General features: G+C 38.6%; 1 protein-coding gene across 4 annotated transcripts in view; it reads right to left on the reverse strand.

Moving 5' to 3' along the window:
* LRRC1 (leucine rich repeat containing 1) overlaps nt 1-27,271 on the reverse strand; it is a 129,736-nt gene that overhangs the window by 29,721 nt on the left and 72,744 nt on the right. For all 4 annotated transcript variants that reach the window (XM_072832627.1, XM_072832630.1, XM_072832629.1 and 1 more), the window contains exons 3-4: nt 19,067-19,145; nt 14,877-14,966 (exon numbers count right to left, since the gene is read on the reverse strand). In XM_072832627.1, the coding sequence (XP_072688728.1) occupies nt 14,877-14,966; nt 19,067-19,145 (169 nt within the window). The remainder of the gene's footprint in view (nt 1-14,876; nt 14,967-19,066; nt 19,146-27,271) is intronic.

Below are 27,271 nucleotides of genomic sequence, written 5' to 3' on the forward strand. Positions count from 1 at the left end.
AACAGAAGAAAAAAAATATAAGGAAAACTCCTGGGATGATTCTTTCCATTCCCCCTCTTCACACTTACACTCCACAAATAGCAATTCTTAATAAAATCTTGTAGTCACCTCCTCTGAGGAGAACAGTATCTATAACTACTACCCCTATCACCATTAAAAACAATATATTCTCTACCTCCCAAATTTTAATATTAAAGTAAAAAGAGGAGAAACATCAATGTGAGGCACCCTTATTTAAATACTTGTACAATTAATATGTGAAAATAACTCACAAGTCACTAAAGATGACCACTCCTGGGACCAAGATAGAAGCCAAATATGTGCTTCCAGATTTTAGAATGGCAAAAATGCGCTATTACCATAAAAACCAGTAATGCCTTTAATCTCACAAAAGTCAGATCTCTTTTTACAAACATCAGTGAGAGACCATCCCTGTTGGAAAGTAGCGGTGGGGCACTGCAGTCCAGAAGGCCCACATACCCTACTTAAGATCACAAATTCACAGAGTACCTGGAAGTAACAGTATGGAAATGACAGCCACTTAAATGCATCAAGGGTAGGGTAGTAACACACCTCACATGCTGTCCAGAACACAAGACTGATTCAGTAAATGGGAGCTATAATAATGTTGCTTTTATTCCTATGAAACCCCACAATGGCACTCTTTCCTGTAGATTCTCCTGCCTCTCGGGTATAATCCATGCCTATCAAGAGCATGGTGAAAGGACACAGATGTGTTCCCTGGACACTGATTATCTGGGTCGAATCTTGGCAGGCAGATTCTGGTTTTTGCCTCACCAGAAACCTCACACACTCAGGGGATGTCAGCACTGGCACACGTTACTGATTCAAAAGATAACAGATTTGACTATTATTCCACCAGACGCTGTACTAAGCTCTACACCAATGGAAAACTCAAGCTTTTGCTCATATCACTATAGTAACATCCAGATTTGGAGGACTTTTGTGTGTGAGCGCACAGAACACAAGGAGTCAAACATTATCCCAACACTCTAATCAGCCTTAATCCTCCATTCTCCTTCTAACATAAAGGCCAGAATCATGGGAACTAACAAAGCTGTTTTTATAACATCAGAAAATGTAAATTTGATTTGCACAAACGGCATAATATACATATGTAAGGTTTATTTGCTTGAAAATGTACCTTAACTATATGATGAAATGCACAAATTCCATATATCCTCCAATTTTAGAAAACTGAACACTTTACATAATTAAAGTGGAAGAGAACTCTTCAGAATATATGTATTTTTTAAAAAATCACAATCCCTGCTAGTAATTATCAATTTAATGCTGACATTCTTTGAAAAAAAAAACCATAAACAAAAAACGCAAGCCAATGGGAAGTTGTAGCAATGTAGTTAGTTCTACTTTCAGCGGGCCATGTGTTCCCACAGAAGAAACAAGAATGGGAAGAAGAGGGAGGTGAGCCACTCAATATCTATTTCCAAAAGCAGCCCATAGATGAGGGTGATAAGTAATATTCGTAAAGTCTCTGTAAAAGCAAACACTAAAAAAACAAAGGGCTTTGTTTTCGGTTTTCATGTAATCCCTGGCCAGTATTATCTGGGAGGCGGCAATCATTTGGCTATTTCCACATTTATATTTTAATAATCACTGATGCAATTGTCATTTTATCTATTCAGCATTCATTACTTTCACACCAATTTTGATGTATGAAAGACATATACTCATAAAAAAAGGAAGAAGTCCTGCTTTGCTTTACAAACTTTACTGGTAGGAATCACTGCACACTCACTGCCTCACCCCTGGTCCCTTGGCCTCATCTCAGACCTCCTGCCTGACTGGGACCATCCATCTGCCTGCTGTCTCTGGCAAGAGGCACAGCACACAGCTCCTCACACACATCATCTCTTGATTAATAACAATCCAGCTCGGTGATGACATGCTGATGATACAATTAGGAATGTGGCCCTTTGTGTGAATTCCATTAGAAAGTGGTAGAGGCACCATTCAAGTCTGGTGGGAAGCCAAAACTCCCACCCTCACCCTACACCGCCTTGAGGTGTCTCAGGGGCCCTCTGTTCTCTGGACTCTCTTTATAATTTAAGTTCTCATCTCCTATCATTATGGGGAATATAGGTCAGTCTTACCTTTTTAATCCCACCAAGGGCATTAGGATTTTTCTTGGTTTATGTCATTTTAAAAATAGAACACACATTTTTATATTATCTTTAAATTTTGTCTTGAGGATAAAAGGCACAGGCCACAGTTACTAAAATAAAATAATGCTTGAGCAAAAATACTGCAGAAATGCCAGCCAACTTCCAGATGAACAGAACTTGATAATGCCGCGTTACAGTAAATGCACAGTTCCCACCACTACCATGCTAACACCCAAGTATAACATCCGGTTGAGAAAAAGGCTCTGATTCCAAAATTTCTTAGTTTCCCTGTTTTTGGACAGTAGGGGAAATGGGAATGTATGGGTGCCACAACAAAAAATACCGTACTTCTGTAACTTTTCAAAATTTCAAATATTAATTTAAAATGATGGATATAAGAGCCTTTCTGAGGTAATGCTTCCTCATAAGTTTAAACTATTTAAGATAAGGGAACTCAGACATTACCATCAGGTTCTATGGACCCAGTGATAAAAAGCCACTCTGCAAAGAGCATGTGAGGTCGGGGAGGTGGAAGTGCCAGGCCCCGGCTCCAATCCTGGCCTGTCTCTCACTAAGTAGCAGCTAGACTGCTCAGCTCAGGTGCTTCACCACTCTATCCTGACTTTCCCTAAAATAAATATAAACGTACCTACTACGGCGATGACAGCATACTACATTTTCCTGTCAAATCAAAAGAGCTAGTTTTGCCCCTTATTTCCTTCAGACAACCCCTATCCCTGTGCAGCCAGTTACCTTGCAAGGGAGCATGCCCTGAGTCTGGGTGTTCTGAAAGATTGCTACAGGATGCTATTAATCACAGGAGTCATCCCCCACTACAGAGGACTCCTTGAAGTGCAGGACCCACAGTTGGTGAGTGGCTGGCATGGCCAACTTTTAGAAAGATAAAAGTTGCACAGTCCCAGAGCAAGTACAGAATCACCACCCAAAAGGTGGTTCTCCAGACTGCTCTAATAACAGCTGACATAAAATGATATCTGCCTGAAGGAAGATTTAGACCAGAGAAGTTAATACAAAACTGAATGGATACATGAACAAATGAATGATCTCCATTCTTAGTCTTTCAGAATACAGCATGCATCTTCAGTCCAGACTTTGGGATGGCGCCTTTGCCATCAAGGGAACCTATTCAGTGCAGCACAAACATCCCTGCTTCTCTTAAGAGCACTTAATATAAAAACATGCTGGCAAATGCTGATGTGGTACAGAGTCAGACTCAGTTCTGTTCATGTCCAAGACCAGGCTCTTAATCACTAGGCCAAGAGAAACAAGGAGACTCCAACTCCACATACCTTTATCAGCCACTTCAGTTAAAACATGATAGTATACAGACAAAAGAAAAGCATCAGGTATTTCTAGTAGTTCTACAAATGTGAGAAAAGGAGACACTTGAGATGCAATATGAGAATTACTGGTTTTTAACATTTCTATTACTAATAATGGTGACAGCAGCTTACTACATGATGGATAGTATTATAAGTGCTTTATAAGAATTAACTTTGTGGATGAGAAAACAAAGGCCCAGAGAAGGAAACTGAACAAGGTCTCACACAAACAATAAGGGACAAAGCCAGGATTTACTAGAAAATCTGCATTTTTATCCCTAGATTCTGCATTTAAAAAAATATTTATTTATTTGAGAGGGGGCAGAGGGAGAGGGAAAAAAGAATCTTAAGCAGGTGCCACGCTGAGTGCAGAGCCTGAGATCAAGACCCTGAGATCACAACCTGAGCCGAAACAAAGAGTCAGATTTACTGGGCTGTGCCACCCAGGTGCCCCTGTCCTTCCTTCACTCTTAAGTCAGCTTTGTGAACATCTATCAGTTTCCCAGCACTGAGACCCTTCTCACTGAAAACCACCTTTTTTGTTATTTACTTATGTATTCATCCAGAGTTTTCTTTTATGCAAAGGCAGGCAAGTGCCCACCCCCTTTTTCACATGCAAGTTATCCCACATACATCTAGCACTTGGCTCTGCTCATGCAGATTTTGGTCACATTTCTTATTTGTACGTATCGGTACTTTTTTTTTTAATAATTGCATAGTCTCTCACTTCTATATACACCTTAATTTTTTAAACCATTCCCCTCACTAACAGATTTTTTTACCCTTCAATTTTAGTCTCTGGCAAATTAAATTTCTGTGTAATACTGTTAGAGTGACTTTATCCCCCTCCTCCAAAAAGCATTATTTTCTATTCTTCCTGTAACTCCCTCCCACCATTTCTACCACCAAATGGGGGAAAATAAAACAGTAACAACAAACAACTTAATGACTTCTTACAGAAAAAGAGTATGTTGAAGCATTTCATCTCAATGCACTCATGCTTAATGTTTTACACAGTTCACGATAGCAGGGACAAAAATTATAATGTAAGTCAGAATGTAGGCCAACTGTATTTTTAGGATTCTATTTCAGGGATTGGATGAGTGGTTACTTTAAAAAAATTTACATCTGTTCTCTACTATACTTTAAAAATCCCCTTTTAATCCACTTGGATTTTTTTTTTTCCATTTGGTGCCCAAAATCATTAAGAAAGTAAAGAATAAATTACATTGAGGTAGAACAGGCCAACAAATGGCAGTACACTATAAGACCATTAAAATATACAATCTAAAAAAAAAACAAAAACAAAAAAAAAAACAAAAAAAAATAAAAAAAAATAAAAAATAAAATATACAATCTATAAACATTTATAGCAATATTATTTGACTGGAGAAAACATTATTAGGAACAGGGAGCGTTGCTTATATATTCAAAAAATTTTCTGCTTTTTAAAACCCAATTAGCATTTAAGAAATCTCTGGTAACAAATTTCCTTATATGGTGGCTTTGCAGTAGAAACTCCTAAAAAAATCTTTGTTTTTGAAACTAATATTTTATAGAGATTCCTAAGCCTCAAAAAAGAGCAGTATGATAATGGTTTTCAAAAAGAAGATTTATTCCTCACAGGCAGCATACACTAATGCAATATAGGTATGCAGCCTAGTGCTAGGCCTTATTAGCAAGGGTCACGTGGTCCACTCACTTCAAGCCCACTCAAATTAAAGTTACCATTCCCACAGGTAGCACACACAAAATCAGACCTGCATGCTCTACTTCAATCTGCCAGGGAACCTAGGGCCTATCTACTTGCTCTACTGCTATTAGCGAACTGTTATAATTAAGTATTTACTGATAATGACTACTTTGTGACTGACAGCTATGTTTTGGGTACTATGCCCGTCCAATATATATATAGTTGTTATATGTATATGTATATGTGTGCATATATATATACACATATATATATATTCATATGTATATATATAACCTTCTCCTGTAAGAATGCTATTATTTGAGGAGAAATTTAAAGAGTAGAGATATTTCGATATACTTAGACTTACTTTTTTTTTTTTTTTGACAGTATGTTTTTTCAGAGGCCAAGGATAAGAAATCTCATGCAAACAGACAAAGTAAAGACAAATGCCCCCAGATAGAAACAGAGGCTTCCCAGATTTCTCAAAATTTATTATGAGTTCCCACTGGGGTCTTGTGGGACCTCTCAACCTCACTCCCACTCCTCATTACCTGACGGTCTTGGAGGCTCTGGCTATGTATACCTGCCTGGACACCATATCTGAGTAACTGAGTCAAAACGACCTCAGCATGTTACTCATAAGGCTACATCAGAGTCTATTTCCTGAAAGAATAAAATAGGTCAGTCTCCCAGGTACAGTCTCATCCTTCACCAATACCAGGTTCAAGTTGGCCTAAGGATCCATCACTACTACCTAATTCTAGAAAACTGTCATCAACCAAAAAAGAAACTTCACACCCATCAGAAGTTATTCCTTATCCTGGCCCTGCTATCCCCTCCCCTGCCCAACCCTCATCCCAGGCACTGGCAACCACTAATTTCTGTCTCTAGCATTTGCCCATACTGGATATTTCAATTGAATGGAATCATACAATATTGGCCTTTTCTATCTGGCTTCTTTTACTTAACATGGTTTTAAGGTTCATCCTGTCAGAGCATGTATCAGTACTCCAATACTTTTTTGGCTAAATATTTCATTAGATGAATATACCACATTTTGTTTATTAATTCATTACTGATGGAAATTTGAGTTGTTTCCCCCTTTTGGCTATTATGAATAAGAGCAGCTAGGTACATTCACACACAAGTATTTGTGTCGGCACGTTTTTAATTCTCTTGGGTATGTATAACAAGGAGTGGAATTGCTGGGTTATGTGGTAATTATGTTCAACTTTTTGAGGAAGGACCCTCTCCCTCCAGTGAGGGACATGCATCATTTGACATTCCCACCAGCAATGTATGAGAGTTTCAGTTTCTACGCATTTCATCAACATCTGTTATTGTGGGTTTTTTTATTATTATTACTAGAGTTAGTGGGTCTAAAGTGGTATTTCACCATGGTTTAATTTGCATTTATCCAATAACTAAAATGATGTTGAGCGTCTTTTCATGAGATTACTGGTCATTTGTATACCTTTTTTTGGACAAATCTCTATTCAAATCCTTTGCCCATTTTTATTTTTTATTGGGTTGTCTTCCATTGTTGAGTTTAGAGTTCATTATATATTCTGGATACAAGACTCTTATCAGGTAAATAATTTGCCAATATTTTCTTCCACCTGTATGTTTTCTTTTCAATTTGATAGTGTATTTTGACGCACAAAAGTCTTTCATTTTGATGAAATCCAAATTTATCCATTTTTTATTTTATTGTGTGGGCTTTTGTTGTCACGTCTAAGAAACCACTGCCTAATCCAATGTCATGAAGATTTACCCCTATTTTCTTATAAAAGTTTTAGCTCTCACATTTAGGTCTCTGCTCCATTTACAGTTACATTTTGCATGTGGTGTGAAGTAGGGGTGGGACTTCATTCTTTCGCATATGGGATGGTCAGCTGTTCCAACAGCCTCTGTTGAAAAGACTATTCTTCCTCACGGAACTGTATTGGCACTTCTGTCAAAACCAGTTAATTATAAATGCAAGGGTTTATTTCTGAATTTCCAATTCTATTCCAATGAACTGTGTGTCTAGCATTATGCCAGTATCACACATCTTGATCAGTGAACCTTGCTAGTTAAGTTTTAAAACCAGGAAATGTGAATCATTCAACTTTGTATGTCTTCTTTAAAGACTATTTTGGCTGTTCTGGATCTCTTATATCTCCATTTGAATTTTAGGATCAACATGTCAATTTCTTGGGATCCCTGGGTGGTTCAGCGGTTTAGCGCGTGCCTTTGGCCCAGGGCGCGGTCCTGGAGTCCCGGGATTGAGTCCCGTGTCGGGCTCCCAGCATAGAGCCTGCTTCTCCCTCTGCCTGTGTCTCTGCCTCTCTATCATGAATAAATAAATCTTAAAAAAAAAAAAAAAAGTCAATTTCTGGGAAAAAAAAAAAAAAAAAAGCCAGCTAGAATTTTGATGGAGATTGAGTTGAATCAAAAGATTAATTTGGGGAGTATTGCTATCATAACCATACTAAGTCTTCTAATCCATAAATACAGGATGTCTTTCCCTGTATTTAGGTCATGTTTACCTTCTTTCAACAATGTTTTGTATTTTGCAGTTTGTGTGTCTTACATTTCTTCTGTTAAATGTATTCCTAAGTATTTCATTCTTCTTGGTGCTTAATAAAGGGAATTGTTTTCTTAATTTCATTTCTGGTTTGTTTAGTGCTAGTATATAGAAATAAAACTGATTTTTACATACTAATCTTGTATCCTGTAAGCTTGCTGAATTCATTTATCAGCTTTAATAGCTTTTTGTGGATTCCTTAGGATTCTCCATATACAGGATCATGTTTGTCTGCAAGCTAACCCATTTTTGAAAAGTAAAAATTTCAGTGTGGGATTACTTGAGTAAAAATTGATACAACTGATATCAAGAAAAATATTTTTTCGGGGATCCCTGGGTGGCTCAGAGGTTTAGCGCCTGCCTTTGGCCCAGGGCGCAATCCTGGAGTCCAGGGATCGAGTCCCACGTTGCTCCCGGCATGGAGTCTGCTTCTCCCTCCTCTTGTGTCTCTGCCTCTCTCTCTCTGTCTCTCTCTCATGAATAAATAAATAAATCTTTAAAAAAATTTTTTTCATAGCATGCTTTTTGAAAGATAAATTCATTCACACTTTGTACCAACATTTAAAAACGCCTTAAAACAAAAGTATCTCTCCTGGTTTTACCAGTAGAATCGTCCAAGAGGTATTAGTGAGAGTAAAGCAAAAAGTCATCATTCACTAAGCACTGTTTTCTTTTCTTTTTTTTTTTTTAAGACTTTATTTATTCATGAGAGGCAGAGAGAGAGAGAGAGAGAGAGAGAGGCAGAGACACAGGCAGAGGGAGAAGCAGGCTCCATGCAGGGAGCCTGATGTGGGACTCGATCCTGGGTCTCCAGGAGCACGCCCTGGGCCAAAGGCGGACACTAAACCGCTGGGCCACCGGGGCTGCCCTAAGCACTGTTTTCAAGGGTGTATCTGAAAAGTCAATCTTATTCAACCAGTGTTCTTAAAGCATACCCAAGACTGGGAACTTTACAAAGACCCTACTGAATACTTCCCTCCTCAGTTGCTGCACTTCTATACTAACTGGCAACTTCAGTGATATGTAAAGTCATTTACTTAATTTTGCCCCAACATTTTCTAAAAGAGATATAAGATATCTTTATCAAGTACAAACATGTAAAAAATTTTCATGAAATAGAAAATGCAGCTTCTTTGTGGAAGAAATGAAGTTCCAATCCCAGATCTTCCACCCACCAGCAACACAAACCTGGGCAGACTACTTATCCCCATTTCACAGACAAAGGTAATGAAACTCAGGATGGTTAACAATGACCATGAGTAGGCATGCTATACAGACCACAGTGTATGTGCCTAACAAAGTACCCATCCACTTGTAAGTATCAGCAACATGGCTCCTCCAATTCCTTAGTTTTCTTTAGCACATGGATATTAATACAACTGCTCTATCTCAATGATCATCAGAATTAGCTATGAGCTTTCTGACAACAAGAGCAGAAAAGGAAATGTGATAAATGTCAGAACTGACATTCAAAGGAAGAAGCTTGAGGCACCTGGGTGGCTCAGTTGGATAAGTGTCTGACTCTTGATTGTGGCTCAGGACACGATCTCAGGGCCCTGAGATCAAGCCCTACATCCAGGGGTTCTACGCTCAGTGTAGAGTCTGCTCAATATATCCTCTCTCTCTCTCTCTGTCTCCCCCAACCCCATCCTTCCACCCCACCCCCACTGCTTCTGCTCTAAACATATACATACATACACACAAAAAATCTTAAAAGGAAGAAGCTTATCAGTTCTTCTGGTGAGGTTTTTTCCCCCTAAAAATACATATTTAAATCTTTCCCTAATGGGTCCTTTACCAGGGAAATTAAGCAATATTAATGGACAATAATTAGTCTTCATTAGAAGGTTTCAGAGTAATGGAAATAGGTTTTGTTTTTTGTTTCCACTGTTGTTTCTTTAATTAATCATATAGCATTAAGCCAGAAAAGTGACTGTATAGGAATAGGCCAATGTGGCCCTCACAAAGCTTTACTGGGTTTGCCTACAGTGTCATATTGGAAGCCAGCAGAATGAAGGAGATAACACTCTGTTCCTGGTCACACATACTCATTCTATAGGCCAGGGCAACACCAGGGTTGGTACAGACATGAAGAGAGTTTAACAACCAAAGACTCTCCCACTTTTGGGGTATAAATTGGGAGGTACAAACACTTGAACACTGAACAACTAAACTTCTGTGTACAGATAAAGGACTAATGCACTTATTGTGTGGGCAGTAAAATGTCGGTCAGGGAACCTGTGCGTTGAGGATCTACTTCACTTCTTCTCGTCATTGGAGAAGGCTTGACAAAAGAGGTAGAATTTCAATCATTTAGTGAGGTCAAACCTTGGTCAGTTGGTAAAGACAGGAGACAAAAAAAATTTTAAAGTTCACTGTCACGAAAGGCTTTGAAGCTTTGCATTCAGTTTGAGTAGAGCTTGGTGGGTCTACGTCATGGTAAAACCTCCACAGTGTGTACAATATAGTATTACTGAGCATCTGAAATAGTGGTCTCCAAACTTAACTTGAAAATTATTTGTTGCAGACTTTTTTTTTTTTGCTGCAGACTTTTTTAAAAGCAAATATTATATGCAACATCAATACAAAAAAATTAAAAAGCTAATAATAGATCTGTGCTGGCACAAACAAGGATCAGCAGAGACCACCCAATGGAGCACTGTTTCTCACTCTCCAGTCTTCACTGGAACCCCTAGGGACCTGAAAAAGCAGAATTTAAGAACCACTGGTCAGCTTAACTGACTACCAAACATTCTCTTCCAGACTGGTAGTCCTAACACACTTAAGAGTATATCTTTGTAATTGTCACATTTATTTTTAAAATACACAGATGTATTTTACTTTTTAGAGATTTGTTTTTAAAATACACAGATATATTGTACTTTTTAATTATTTTTTTAAGATTTTATTTATTTATCCATGAGAGACAAAGACAAAGACAGAGAGAGAAGCAACCTCCTCACAGGGAGCCTGATGTGGGACTTGATGCCAGGATCTGGGATCACACCCTGAGCCAAAGGCAGACGCTCAACTGCTGAGCCACCCAGGCGTCCCCGTAGATGTACTTTTTAATATTTTTAAGAAAATGTAAAGCACTTAAAAATATTTTGTTAAAAATACAAAAATTTTCTGGGCTCTCAATAGTAAGAGCACTGTATTATGTAGCAAATCCTTTGTTTTACATTTGGGGACAAAACAACTGATTCTAAATTGTTTTAATACTGGTATAATAGGTGAAAAAAGTTCTTCACAAGTTGCACTGATTCAAGAACTATATTCAGTTGCACTGATTCAAGAACTATATTCTCAGTTGTATTTATTAAATTGTCATACTAGTTTTTAAGAAGTTATACTATATGTTGGCAAATTGCACTCCACTAAAAAAATATGCAAAAAAAAAAAAAAAAAAGGAGGAGGAGGAGGAGGAGGAGGAGGAGGAGGAGAGCAAAGGAGAATTACAGAGAAAAGCCACCATGAGAGATGGAAGACACTTACTGACAGCTTTCCACCTTCTGATTCCAGTTCCTTCCTGAGACCCAGATGCATTTCTGCCTTTGGGCTCTGTGAAACACCCTATATCTATACAATAAATTCCTCTTTGCTGCTATAAATTAGTGAAGGAAGGAAGGAAGGAAGGAAGGAAGGAAGGAAGGAAGGAAGGAAGGAAGGAAGGAAGGAAGGAAGGAAGGAAGGAAGGAAGGAGAATTTCCTCTGCTTATGGTAAGGTCTTTGTTGAAATTCTGTTGATAAATCACCACCTTCCCTGACATCAATCACTTCTTTATGAAGACTCATCAGAAGTTGCTATGTTTCTGTATTTTTAACAAAAGGGTTCTAAAAACAAAATCTACTGAAGGTGAGTTAGTTTCTCACTCATTGTTAAATATCACCTTTACTTTGAAGGCCAAGGTATGTGCTGATGTGCCATCACAGAAAAGGGTGAGCAAATCTGGGACATTCTAACTTTTCTGTAAGAGAAAAATGTGTGATTTTGCATGAGGTAACCAGTATACTCCTCCGTGGTTCAAAAGACTTTCATGATTATTCCTCATCGCGTTGCAAAGTATTATGAGGATTCTATTTGAGAGACTCACTTTATTAAAGTAACCATACTGATGGTACCTGGCGTGTAGCCATGTAGTGTAGGGTATGAACTGAAGTGCTTTGCAGCCCCTCAAAAGCATGACCACCTGTGTGATGCTGGCTTCCTCCCACACACCAGTGGCTGAAGCCCTGAACTCCCCAATATTCATAATAGTGCCCTCAGGGATTCAGGGGGACAACTGTTTATGGCTATTGTGCATTGAGCCACCCAGGGAAGCAGCAGTCAACTCACAGGAGCACCATAGAATACTCTACACTTGACAGAGACACAGCAGTCCTCAACATCTGTTAGACACCATGTGAACTGCAAGCTCGGATCGTTAGGTTTCCACACCAGACAGCATGACATTCCTTCAAGGACATCAAATCTTTGCAAAGCTGGGTTTTCAGTGACAAAAGGCAAGTAGCAAGTGAAAACTCAGTGGCAGTGTGTGGAGTAATGGAAATATGGGACTGGAACCAGAAGAGTCATGCTCCGGTTCCAACTTCACCACCAGCCATCAAACTCTTCCAATTACCTGACCATCGACAAACCAAACACACTATGGGACAGATGCCCACTGGTGGTCCCAGCTTTGAGGCACTGCAGTTGGCTTGCCTTAGATAAGGCTTCACTCTCTCCTCTAGGCTGGACACTTCTGCCCATCATGAGGGGGCTCATGTCTTTGATGAATCCATAGCTTTCCTAGTTGATGCCAAGTACTGTGCTAGGTGCCAAAAAGAGAAATTGAGGTCCCATTTTCAAAAGGCAGACCCTGAGGTGCTGAGTCATTTGACCAAATAAGCAGAGTTAATTTCTACAACAACTCCCACTTGAGAATCAACAAAGATAATAGTAAGTAGGATCATTCAGATAGCCATTTTGTGTTCTTTTCAAATGTTTTTGGAATATCAAATGTTTGTGCTCTATTTACAAAACCATACTATCTCTGAGTAGTTGTTTGGTTACTAAATATTTGGTTTGGTGCTCTAAAGAAACCATTTGGGAATCCTCTGGGAAAGTGAAAAATTGTTTTCATTAGGAAAGTTCATAAGTTTCAAATAATGACTTGCTTAAAATGTAGTATACTTATGCATATATGCTATTTCCTCAACAATTCATCACCATTTTAACTATTTCAATGGTCTTTCCAGCATGGTCTAGGAAACTACAGGTGCCCCATACTCTCAAAGAGTCTGTTTTTTGTTTCTTTCTACTAAGTGAAAACTCGTTACTTTAGTGTGCATAAATCTTGAATTCAACAGGCAGAAATCAGAGGAAATCAGAGTCTTTTGTTTTGGTTAAAAAAATAATAATCAGAACAGAAAACTCCCTATTTCCCATTTATTTTCATAAATGGACCTAATAGGAATCAGTTGATTCACTTATCTGCCCCATATTCTTATTTCCTGGGTGATGATACACCACAGGGTTCAAGTTCAGAGTGACAGTTTATTTTGGAAGCAATCATTATACGTAAGGCTATAATAGTAACACAAGATGATTCAGTCTAAAATCAAAACAAAAAAAGAACACTACCCTTATTACTGACAGAATATGCAGATACACAAGAAATCCTAAACATTGACAAAAACAGTTACAGGTACTAACAGAAAAAAATGGAATAAAAGATAGGTAATTTATTCTAAAATGATTATTAAGTAACATTTTCCGTTAAAACAATGCAGTGGGGAGTGAGAGGAGCACTTTTGTTTAATAAGAATATACTTTCTCTCAAAGTATTCGGCTTAAAAAAAAAACACACATGAATCAGGGGATAGAAAGGGTGAACACATGGGCAGTGGTAGGCTGAGAAAGAACGGGAAGGAGGGTATCAAGGGAGTTAGATTCCAGAGACTCCTGAGAAGGAAGAGGAGAAAGGGGGGTCAGTTTAGGTATTCAAATGGCTATTATATTCATTAGAAATATATGAATCCTGACACGGCAAAGGTGGTACGTCATGAAATCCACAGTAAGACATTATTGTTCCTTCTGCAGTAGATACCAGAAACTCAGGGTGTACTGGGGGCTTCCTGTCTCCTTCCCCTCCTGAGACACTAAGGACACAAATATGTATCAGCAAGTCTACTGGCAAAATGTTTAAACAGCTTGCATCTCAGAAAAGCATGAACTTGCCGGCTGAAATGGGTCAGCCGGTTGTCTTCCGCCTGCAGAGGAGGGGGAAAAGTTGTCTGCGAAAAATAGTCTACTTCCACAGACTTCTGGAAAGAGACCCTCTGTGGAACAGACATGTGTCAGATACACTGCAGTTCTCAAAAAATGAAGTTTCTGTTTTGTCTTAGAACTCAGGCAGGACAGGTAAAAGCAAGGGAAATCTTTTATGATACTAGAGCACACCGGTCCACTAGCATTGGCCGACCATGTTGGGCTTTTGCTTTTACGAGCCATCAGCCTGACTTAACCCACTGTATGTTCTGGAGATATGGAAAAGATCTGCTAAGATAATTCAATTAATTCATATGAGGGAATGAGTAAGAGAGCATTTTTATTTCTTGCCATGGCCATCCTCCCCGACCTCTAAGCCAGGAACGTGGAAATGTGCCCATCTCACCCCATCTGTCTCCCAATTCCACACCTGCTCTCCAGACACACCATTCCCACCCACTCTTCTCAGGTCTGTGATACACACATACTGGCAGACACCATGGTTGTCCAGGGGTACTTACTCCAAGTTTTCAATAAAATCACTGAGAATGCTAGTTTCTAACAGTATGTATGACCAGGGCTACTTTGCTTAAGTTAACTACTTTGGAATCCATAGGTCTAAAGAACACATCCAAACAAATTAGGTTTTTTACTTATAACAAGTAGCATTATCCTTTTTCACCATTAAAATGTAGGGGCAACTGAAAGCAAAAAATACTGGAGTCCAGCTAAGATCTTTCTTGAGGGTGAGGTTCAAGATTGGATAAAAGGCTTTCTGAGTAGAAAAATAAAAGCTGTAAAAGAGAGGGAGGCTAGAGTTGACACTCTACTCTTTCACTCTGATATACACAAACCTCATCACATAAAAACTTACTTGCCAATATTTTCAGGCAGGGACTGCAGTGAGATGTCATTTACAGAAAGACATGTCAAATTCTGTAATTCAGGAAAGCTTTCTGGAAGTCTGAAACAGCAATGACAACAAAATGTCATTAACTGAAAAAGAAAAGCACACATACAGTGTATACTAGACATAAATATAATGATTTATCCCATATGCTAATTAAAATAACCTCTTAAAAATTACATTATAAAAGGCATGTTTGTCTTGTCTGCCTAGATAGAAGACATTGATAAGGAAAAAAACCAAGATTCGGTTTCCCAGAAGTAGAGAGACATGATAAATGCTTGTCAGGGTGATCCAGAAATAATTACAGAGGAAAGATATGGAAGCTCTCAGAATAAAGGAGAAAAGATGCTGTGGCACTGCCCAGTGCCTCATGGAAGAAAAAAAGACAAATAGTTGCTGTAGTTGCAAGTGTCTTTGAGTTAAAATACCTTATTGATCAGCAGAAAACAAAGAGAAAGTTTTGCCCACAAGATTATAATAAAACACAGGACAGAAACTTAATAATTTTTTTCTGTAGATTATAAGACCCAGGATAAAGCTATGGATTATTTAGAATTGATCAATTGACAGCAATTGCTACTTTCTCAATATTTTTCTTTTAACTTGATTTAAGATGCCAGTCACTTGAGATAATTATATGTTTCACTATATTCTACATAAAAGGAAATTTTTTATACTTCCCTTAAACTCTACTGAAGAATGAGGTTTCAAATAAAAGTATTCAAAAACTTCCAAAGAAAGTTCATTTTCAATATTTTTATGGTTACCTTCAGTAACCGAAGGAAAAAGAAAACTAAAGTTAAAAAGATTTAATTGCATCTAAAATGCCGGGATCCCTGGGTGGCGCAGAGGTTTGGCGCCTGCCTTTGGCCCAGGGCGCGATCCTGGAGACCCGGGATCGAATCCCACATCAGGCTCCCGGTGCATGGAGCCTGCTTCTCCCTCGGCCTATGTCTCTGCCTCTCTCTCTCTCTGTGACTATCATAAATAAATAAAAAAAATTAAAAAAAAAAAATAAAATAAAATAAAATGCCAAAGATCTTTATACCTAAATCTACTGATACAGATAACAGAACACATGACTCTTTTTTTTTTTTTTTGGTGGGGGGAGTGGAGAGTTCTTGCTTTAGTGATAGTCTCCACTCGAATCTTTCATTTTTCCTCTTTCCAAATTCCTTTTAAAAAATTATTTATTATTTATTTATTCATGAGACACAGACAGAGATAGAAGCAGGCTCCCTATGGGGAGCCCCTTGTGGGACTCTATCCCAGGACCCCGGGATCGTGCCCTGAGCCAAAGGCAGACACTCAGCCACTGAGCTACCCAGGCATCCCTCTAAGTTCCTTTTTTTTTTTAATTAATTTTTTTAAGTTCCTTTTTTAAAAACCAAAATCTAGGTTACTGTTTGACATAAAATATAGGTAACTTCAAACTTCAAAAGCAAACCCAGGGCCTGTAAGATGAGAGTTTTAGGTAGGATTTTATTATCACTGAAATACGTTCTCAGGAGTGGTTTCGACCAAGTTGAAACCTCTTCCATAGTGTAACAGAGGTAAGATTTTTTTTTTTTTTTATACTCAAAAAGATGCAACTTTGTGTGTTGCCTGAGTTCACACCTTAAAGTACATACCACTTTATAATTTGAAAACTAGCTAAACTGGGATGCCTGGGCGGCTGAGCAGTTGAGCACCTGCCTTCAGCCTATGGTATGATCCTGGAGTCCCAGGATCGAGTCCCACATTGGGCTCCTTGCATGGAGTCTGCTTCTTTCTCTGCCTATGTGTCTGCCTCTCTCTCTCTCTGTATCTCATGAATAAATAAAATCTTAAAAAAAAAAAAAAAACTAGCCTAACTGATCTTAAATATATGGAAAATGTATTTTTACATGGCTGACTTCCTTTTTTTTTTTTTTTTTTTTTATTAGCTATTATAGCATTAAGAGCCAAACTGGTGTGCATGAGGAGAAAGTGCAGACTTCAGGCTGGGAGAAGGGAATTTTATTCTGAGCTACTGCTCAGAGGTTGCATCATCTCAGGAGGTCATTTAACCTCTCAGTCTTGTTTCTTCAGCCGTAAAATAATTAGGTCAAACTCAATAATTTTTCAGGTCTTTTCAACTCACAGATAAGTCATCTTAATTCTTAAAAGGAATGCACCTGCCAAATCAAAATGGCTTTACTTGTAAGAAACCTCCCAAATATGAAGTCAGGGTAAAAACTGAGGAAACAGTTTTTTTACATTGTGGGTGTGTTCTGGTCCAGAGAGTTTTGAGATAATGCTAAAGTCATGTGTCAGCAGGCATTAGAAAAGGAAAACTGAAGAGGTAGAAAAAGAGATTAAGCAATTGAATGTCTAAAAAACAAAAAACAAAACACACACACACGTAAAACCTCCAGGGCAGCATAATGAGTATTTCCCAGCTGCCTAACCCTACAAGCTGCCTTAAGGATAAATAGCTTAGTTCAGTTCAACAAACACTTATGGAGTACTTACTCCATTTCCAGAAATTAAGGTATAGCTGGAGATAAATACAGAGGAAGGTAAGTTAACTTTCTCAGTCTAATTGGGAAGTCTTGGTCAGAGTGATAACTTAAATGTAAATTTTAAGGGTTATGAGAAAAGTATGCATAGAACATCGGAAGCCTAGCAGGGGGGAATATGGGGAGTAAGTAAAGGCTTTCCAAAGAAAGCCTTTGGTATGTACTTTAAGAAAGCCCAGCTGAATGTACACCTGTACACAGGAATGCAGAAAGAGCAGAGAGTAAAATAAATGACCTATGAGCACTTTATAACAGCAGGGCATGACATCTGACAAAGGCAACCAAGGGCAATGAACATGGAAAGACAGGCCAAGTTCAGATACAGGGCATGGGAGGCTGCATAACACCTGGAGGAGCTAGGGCTTTATCTTAAGGAACAGGGAACTACGGAAAGGTTTGAAGAAGAGGGATAACTGGATGATGGTTAAGAAAGAAAACAAGACTTGAGGGCAGTGATGAGTTAGAACTTACTAGAGTTACTATTTTTCATAAAAACGATGTTATTAGTAACATAGTCACTGAAATTTAAAAGATGAAAATAAAAAAATATTTTATAAAACATATTTACAAAAAAAAAATAAAACATATTTACTTCTTCAAAATAGCAGATATGGGAAAAACAATACTACATAAACATTCCCTAGCACTCCATACCCAGAAAGACCCAAGCAATGGGTGATATGTATCCTAAATTTTAATCTCATCTCAATTTTCCTACATGCTTAAAAAAAAAAAAAAAAAAAAGAACAGAAGGGAAGAGTACATTTCTTCTGAGGTTGCTTACAGAGCCTAGAAATCATAGATATGGACCCACCTGGCCTAGATATACCTCTGGAACTCTTCCTGAAGACTGTCTCTGCATTGCCAGGTGGGCAACAATTCAGCTAACCTGGCAACATAGGTACCTGGAAGCCAGTGATGAGTGGCCTCATGACTCAGTAAGGAGCCACCAGAAGAGGCTCACAACAGTGCCACTCAGCTATGCCCCCAGGCAGTGTGCTGTGTCATACTAGAAGGAGCAAGATTGGAACTAGTAGTAAAACAGTGATAGATGGCTTCTTTATGTGGAGGAATAATCCCAAAGAAATCCTCATAGCTATTGCTGTAAGGAAATAGTGGTGCCTGTAGAGTGTTTGTTTGTTTGTTTTAAAGGGAGAGTTGGAGGAGATCTGAGATAGTAAGTATGTTTCATTACTGGAGTGGAAAAAATATCCCTTATTAGGACTTTTCCTTGGATAGCTAGAGGGTAAGCTCTCTGGGAGTTTAGAACTCAGTCTTATCCCATAAGACAAGATAATTGGTAGCGGATTTATGAACCATTTCAGTGCTTCCTACTGCTTCAGAAATGTACTCCTCATTCCTGTTTTATATATTCCACTGTGCCTCCCCTCATTTGCTACCAATATCCTTTCAATGTTCCATCAATAGCACAGTATGTCTTTCATTGCACAGTGCAATTTATAAATAAATATCTGTGAAGGCCAATCATGATAAAGATAAAGATAGCCATCCCTCTAGGTACCTCCACGATGGGTGACCAGGTTGTGTTCATGGCTTGGTTCTTAAAAAAGATATCCTTAGTACTATAGACAGAAAAGCAAGCAGAAAGGTTACCTAGTCAGTGGGTTTCCGCTGAAGTCAGCTATCTGTAGTGCTTTACAGAATGAGATGCTTTCTGGAATTTCAGGAATATCTGTAGGAACAAAGAAAACATCTATCATTTACCACCATTGATTATAGTTTTTACCATCCTCAAGATGGACCAGTCACAAGAGATTATCTAGTAAGTACTACCTCTGTCCAAATGTGGCATAGATTTCTAAAGTATCTTTCTACATTTATTTTATATTTGCTTTCCTAATAGAAGATATCTTAGTAGAAGCACATTGAAGAAAAAAATATTAAAAACCCAACACACATGGATGGACCCTGAAGGCATTATACCAAGTGAAATAAGTCAGAAAGAGACAAACAACATATGCTGTGGAATCTTAAAAACAAACCCCTAAACAACACATGGGAAGAGGTCAGACTTGTGGGTACAAAACAGGGAAAAATTGGATGAAGGTAGTCAAAGGTATAAACTTCCAGTTTTAAGACAGGTAAGTATTAGGGATGTAACATACAACATGATGCCTATAGCTAACATCGCTCTATAGTATATTTGAAAATTGGCAGAGGGATAAATCCTATGAGTTCTTATCACCAGGAGAAAATTTTTTTCATTTCTTTTATTGTATCTATATGAAATGAGAGATGTTAGCAGAGTCTCTTGTGGTGATCATTTTGTGATATATGCAAATCAAACCATCATACTGCATACCTCCAACTTATATAATGATGAATGTCAATTATTTCTCAATAAAAGTGGGGAAGAAAACCTACCACTAGGTCTCATCATCCTATCAAAAAGTCACTGATGGCATTCTCATAATTCTCACTATTTTCACATAGTTGTATCAGGACACAGTATTCTAGAGTGTGCATTTTTAAATTGTGGACTTTCTTCTTCTGATTATAAATGTAACACTTTGGAAAGTACAAAAAACTGCCAAGAAGAAAATAAAAACCACCAACATTTCCATCACCTAGACATAATGTTTTACTCTGATATATTTTTTTCATTGTCATCATACACATGTACATACACAGTATATATAAATAGATTATATTTGAAAATACTAGATTCATGCTGATTTGGGTTTTTTTCCACTGTATATTATTTTACAAACTTTTCCCCACCTTTATTTGTCCAAATAGTTCACCATTTTTAATGGCAGAAAACCCACTGCATACATTTTTATACTTCATTTAATCGATCCCTCATTGTTAGACATTTAGGTTGTTTCCAAGTTCTTGATGTTATATTTATATCCATTTCTGATTATTTCCTTAGGCTAAGCTTCCAGAATTGTAATTACTGTGTTGAAGGCATTAACCACTCTACAGTCCTCGATAAATACTATTAAATTATCTTAGAGGAAGGCAAGTTATACCTATTTATATTCCCATCAGCCATCACAAGGTACCTAATTCAACATCTCTCCTCCTTTCTTTTTCTTACTTTTAAAAACTGCCAATATTGGGGCACCTAGGTGGCTCAAGGTTAAGTGTCCGATTCTTGGTTTTGGCTCAAGTCATGATCTTGGAGTCATGAGATCAAGCCCAGCATCAGGCTCCAAGCTGGGAATGGAGCCTGCTTAACATTCTCCTTCTCTCTATGCCCCTCCCCCCAACCTGCACTCTCTCTTAAGAGAATAGCCTGCTAATATTATTGGTAAAAACAGTCTGGCAACATTTTTATATTCTTTTATTACTAATGAGACTGAATATTTTTCCCTAGGCTTACTGATCACTAAATATTGTGATTTTGAAATGACCAAAATTGTTATATTCCTCTTTCCCTTGGTAGGAAATGTGGGGTTACAGCTTTTAGGGCTTTAAAGGTTTATTTCATAGCATTTAATTTCAAGGATATATTTATTTAGGACATATTAAGGCCTAAAATAGAAAAAGTTCTCCTGGTCTCATTCTGTTTCTTCTACTAGTTCTACAAATGCAAGCTGGGCCAAAACATACCGAATATTTCTCAACTGGGGGTGGCAGGAAGAAGGGAGAAAATAAGGGGGAAAATGGATGCCCTGGTCTAGCAAACGCAAACCAATCAGAAGCTACTTTTAAAATGCTTTAAGTTCAAACTTAAAAGCCAAAATCATTTAAATTTGATTTAATTAACATTCTTGTTACACCATTTTCTGCCTTGCATGGTCATGTAAGACAAGAACAAACACAATGATCCTAGTTGCATAAATACAATAGCAACACACACACACACACACACACACACACACACACTTGAGTCTGGAATGGATTCTTAAAACACATAAGCATTTATGGGTCCTGAGGTACAAATACACTGGTAGGCCCTTTTAGATATATTATCTTATTTCACTTCAACATAAATTATTTTAACTTCTGTTGTAAAAAAAAAAAAAATGGACACTAACTCTCAGAGAAAGGAAATAACTTCCTCATCATTACAGGCCTATTCCACTGAGTGCCTGACCTTCCCATACTGAGATCACAGCACGGTCGTGCTTAAGAATGAATGAACATACATAAATCCATTATAGAACAAGCATGGCTATCTATCCAGGCAAGTGAGGCAATAACATGCCATGGCTTGCTTTGGCCTGAAAGGTGCTGGTTGTCCTGTGCATGCCATGACAGTCCCTCTTTTGCCACTTCTTCAGGTCTGGTAAGCAGTTTTGTTTTGTTTTAATATTTTATTTATTTATTCATGAGAGAAACACAGAGAAAGACAGAGACATATGCAGAGAGAGAAGCAGGCTCCTTGTGGGGATCATGACCTGAACTGAAGGAACTCAACCACTGAGCCACCCAAGCATCCCTTGGTGAGCAGTTCTTATAAGATTGAGGAAAGAGGTGCACATATCATGCCAGTTGCCTCACAAGTGTCAAATAAGATCAAGTCAGACACAGAAATATAAATTTTACAGCAACGTGCTGCTCTACCCAAAAAACAAACAAACAAAAAAAGCAAGGAAAAGAGAAAGAAGAAAGGTATATCCATTTGGTACCCATCTTTAATATTCCTCAGAGCACTAGAAACATCACCAAAGCCTGGGAAGATGGGCCTGTCAAGGGAACTTATGAAAAGTAGCTATGAGAAACTCTGGTCAGGGCTGGTCTGCAATCCGGAGATTTGAGAGGAACAAAAGCAACAGCCAGAGAATAACATGGCTGGACTCAGTCCACACAGAGCTGGTGTAAAATCTGGTCCTATGTAAGGAAGGCATTCCCTCCTTAGGATAACCTGCTTGTATACACAGAGAAGCAGCAGATGAGCAAACAGAACACAGGTCTCCTGACTCCCAGGACCATTTCTTTCCACCATATGCACACTCTGAACTTGGAAGAAAAAGAATGTATTTGCTTGTACAAATAGAAGCTATAGACAAGAGGAACACCTGGGTGGCTCAGCGGTTAAAGCACCTGCCTTCAGCTTGGGGCGTGGTCCTGGAGTCCTGGGATGGAGTCCCACATAGGGCTCCCTGCTTGGAGCCTGCTTCTTTCTCCCTTTGCCTGTGTCTCTGTCTCTCTCTGTGTCTCTCATGAATAAATAAATACAATCTTAAAAAAAAAAAAAAGCTATAGACAAGGATGGCAATGGTGTGGTTTGAAGAGTCCTGAGTACTAATTTGCTTTAGGTTATTAAAAATATTAGCATAAAAAATTAAGGACAGAAAACATCTACTCAGCCTTAAATACCCAGCTGAAATGTCATACTCAGGGACACCTTCTATGGATCCCAAGATGAAGCTGGATTCCTCCATCCTCAGGCTTCACCTTTGTGAGATCTGTGACAGTTTTAATAATTGTTGACAGTCAATCTCCCTTATAAAACTCTGTGCTCATTGGAAAGAAAGACCTTGTGGGTCTCATCGGTCAGTTTCCCTACAGCTGACACAGTAGTGAACTTAAGCAGTATACAGGTGACAAATAAATGGATGAGAAGCTACCATTACTAAGCCCCTGCAAGCACAAGTGCTCTCTCATTTGAGTCATGAAATATCCCCATCAAGTTAGTGTTATCTTCATTTTACCAGTAAGAAAACTGCTTAGTGCCAGATCTCTGACAACGGGAATATAAAGCTTACAGGTTATTCCCAACTGAAATCCCCTTTGATCCTTAAATTTTTTGCTCAGGACAAATATGAGGTTTGAGAGTAAACATATGAAAAAATATATATAAATAACACCTTCTCAATGAAACCTAGGTTGACTATCAACCTCTTTAAAAAACTAATTTGAATCTTCACCACCACCCTTCATCACCAATTCTTACATTCAATTTTGAAATCCTTCTCATATTCTCTAATTATTGTTCCTGGCCATCTTTTTCTGTCTACATCTATTGTTTTCAACTTAGTTCAGGCTTCAATCATCTAGATGACTAGAATATCCTCTTAAATGGTCTCTACCTGTATTCAATTTGTCTTCTATCAAATCCAAAGAGCTGTAAGAGCAATCTGCATCATTGTTGGGGGGGGGGGGGGTTGGCAGGTTTGAGCCCTCAGGCAAACTACTTAACCTGCCTGTGCCTTATTTTCCTTATCTGTAAAATGGGTCACTAACAGACATATTTTTAAAAAAAATTAATGCCAGCACATCATACCTTCGGTGTTGCACAAGTTCAGAGAAAATTAGACAAAGGACATTTACACTTTGACCAACTAAATAAGAGGAGAAACCCAGGCACAAATGGCATGCTGAATGCAGTGAGAAGGTAAGCCCTGAGGAGAGACAGTACAGTATGAACTTCAGGATATCAACATGGGAGTAAACGGAGAGAAGGCTGAAGCGATCTCTTGATAACAGATTACCAAATGTCAGGTTGAGCTATTTACAATTAATTTGGTAGACAAGGAGTTTCCTCTTTTATAAAGAGGGGATAATCACCTCTGGCTTAGGGCTGTCCTAAGGATAAAGCAGAGTAGCATGAATGGCCCTCTGACCTCTTTCATTAATATTTGAGTGCGATCAGTAGAGAGGACCACTGGTTTTCATTCAACCCCAAATAATCCGAAGAAGAGTAGTATTAATAGAGAAGAGAGGATTTAGAGGGCTTTTGCCATTGTTTTAACTATCTGAGAAGTAGTAATGATTAGCTTCTGAAGAAACATATATTTACATAAAAATATTAGAAATAATAAAATTTTTATCTACTCATTAAGGAATATATCCCAAAACTTCTACTTGCCAGCATTCAGTTGAGTTAGAGCTTCTATAGAAGGCGAAACAAACAAAAATTTTTAATCATATTTTTCATTAATTCAAACTGGCTTTGTCTCTTCTATGTCTAAGAATAAGAGCATAAAATTTGATAATTTACAAAATGTCTGAGAATGATTATAAAATTAAGTAACCTTTTCCCTACAACTTTCTTAAGACAGCCTTTAATTTGGACCCACTCTAAGTAAGCCATCATTATTTCTGGATTAGAATTGCTTCAAATTAGTGAGATGCAATTGTGCTTAAAAAGTAAAACTAGCTAATCTGTAGTTTACCAATATGACCATTACTACTGCCTGTATACAGGAAATGGATAATTACTCCTAAACTCTGTCAGTGCAAAATATCTTCAATACCACCAGGCACGCTGGCACCATTAGCCCCAGGGCTTCTGAGACAGAATATAGCTTTTACCACAGATATTATCACTTAAAAAGTGATTTAAAAAGACATCCCCTGCCCTTCCTGGCACTCATAGTCTTTTATGGACATCCATTTGTAACACGCCAAGCTGGGATTCTAACTTCCCCATTTCCCTGCCCCCACAAATACAGAGGCTTAGTCCACATTCTTCTGTGGGGAATGAGGGCTCTCTTCCCACATGCCCAGAATCCTCATGGTGGACCACACCCTTTCCTGAAAAGCTATTGCCATTTTTGGACCCTCTTTTGATGGAGATAGATTGGACTGGTGGACATCTCCGGTTCCTTCTAAGCATGTGTGAGTTTGCAAACTTCCAGGGCATTTCCTTTCATGGAGGACTGCTCACAGACAACCTGTTTTGACAGTAGCCCTATACATTGCACAAGTTCTTTCAGGATAAATCAATTACTCACTGGCATTTCTTGTTCTATATAAATAGCATCTCTTTTCTTTCTGGGTTCAAGACCTATCTGATGTTAATAAGTTAGAATACTAGGTTCTCTCCACTGATGGCACCATAAAACGCTAAACAAAACAGAAGTCTTAGGTATTTTTGTGGCTATTCTCTAGGATTATCTAATTCATCTTGACAGCATTTAGATATATGAAGTTGAAGAAGAGTAGGAATGCTTAAAGAAATCAAATGATTACCCCCATCTATTAATTTGTCTTTCTGTAAAATTGCAAAGAATAACATTTTACACTTCTGGGGATATCATGAGACAATTTAGTAAGTTGAAATTTTATTTTTGAAAATGGAGCAAGAGCTCTGCAAGCAATCATCTACACTTATTGCATCAGCACGACTAGCTGTACAGCAAGGTGGCTGTGTTGGCTTCGTTAGTACAAGGTGCTAGCAAGGTCAGAGGACTGGATTCGCGCCAAGCGTGGAGCAGTTTCTTTCCCTGGTTCCAGGCGTGCTGCACTCTAAGGACCCTTTATGAAACTTGTGATTGAAAAACAGCCATAGTCGCTGAGCCTTTACTAAGCACTTAGAAGTGTCACACACACTCCTAAGCACTTTGCACAAACAAACTCCTGTAAGTCTTCCCGATAACCAGGAAGGTTCTCCGAAGGAGGAAGGGAGGCACCGCAGAGGTAAGGGCCTGGCCAAGTTTACACTTGGCCAGTAAGCAGAAGGGTCAGGTTCTGAACGTAGGCCTTGTCCCCCCAGAGCCTGTGCTCCTCGCCATTAGCTTGTCTTGTCTCTAAAAAAAAAACGTGTGAGGTCAAGAGAAACCGCAAAACTCCAACCCGACTGCCCTAGGGCCAAAAGCCGCCGATGAGCACGGCTTGCAGAAAGCCAAAGATAGCACTGCCTCTGAATCTTCAGAAACTCAACGGAAGGGAGCCAGGAGGAAAAGTGTACCAGCCTGTCTGACAGCATATGACAGTTTCAAACATTCTGCTTACCAAATTCTTTGATTAAACAAAACCAAATAATCCATTTTCAAGATAACATAATAAAAAATATTGAAGTAACAAAGACGCAGCTTTAAATCTAATCCTGTGGGGATCCCTGGGTGGCTCAGCAGTTTAGCGCCTGCCTTCAGCCCAGAGCATGATCCTGGAGTCCCGGGATCGAGTCCCGCATCGGGATCCCTGTGTGGAGCCTGCTTCTCCCTCTGCCTGTGTCTTTGCCTCTCTCTCTCTCTCTCTCTCTCTCTCTCATGAATAAATAAATAAAATCTTTTAAAAATAAATTAATTAACTAATTAATTTAATCCTGTGGTATGTCTAACCTTGAACAACTTTTGGCTATGATTACAGTACCAAAACTAAGTACAGTATTTGATTACGTACACAATATTAAAATTTTCTTCATTATGCCTTGCTTAATGTAGCTCCTACTAGGTAAGAGAAAGAATTAACCAGCACCACGGACAAAAAGGCAATATAGTGTCACAAAATTTCTATTAAACCTTCCTTGAATCTCCTCAAGTAGACTTGAGCCTCTTGGGCCTCCCACAGTGCTCCATACTTCTCCCTGTAAGCATTTTGCTCAACGGCAATTAGCTATAAACACTTACTCAATACCTCGGTTCCCTAATAGATGTGTCCTCTGCTAACTAGCTCAGGGATCAGATCTACAATGTCCCCCACTGGCTCCCCAGCATTTACCACAATGTAGGTCTTTAACAGGAGGGCGTTCAACAATACTTCCTTATTCACCGCACTGGGCCTGGATCAGAAGAGAGATCCCAGGGCCAGCATACTCACTTAACAAAGGTAAACATCCACTGCTCTGAGCCTCGGGTCCCTCAGAAAGGGGATGTTCAGATTACCTGCCTCATCCACCAACCAGGGCTACTGAGAGGTAAAATGAGATAATGTACAGGATAACTTGGTAAAGTACCGAAGTGGAGATGACTAAAAGCAGGGAGGAAAAAGCAATTCTCCTCAAGTGGCACTGACTGGTTTTGAGCAGGGGTTACTTTTTTATATCAGCTTAAAGAGTCTGAGGCATGTGTTTTCTTGCCCTCCTTTCACCCCCAACATAAATTTCAGACTGGGGGGGGGGGGGATGTCATCAAGAACTTTTGTCAAAAGAGAAAGAACTGAGTCTTTAAATAAGTCTTA

This window comes from Canis lupus, chromosome 7, assembly GCF_048164855.1.
Source record: "Canis lupus baileyi chromosome 7, mCanLup2.hap1, whole genome shotgun sequence".
Taxonomy (NCBI): Eukaryota; Metazoa; Chordata; class Mammalia; order Carnivora; family Canidae; genus Canis; species Canis lupus.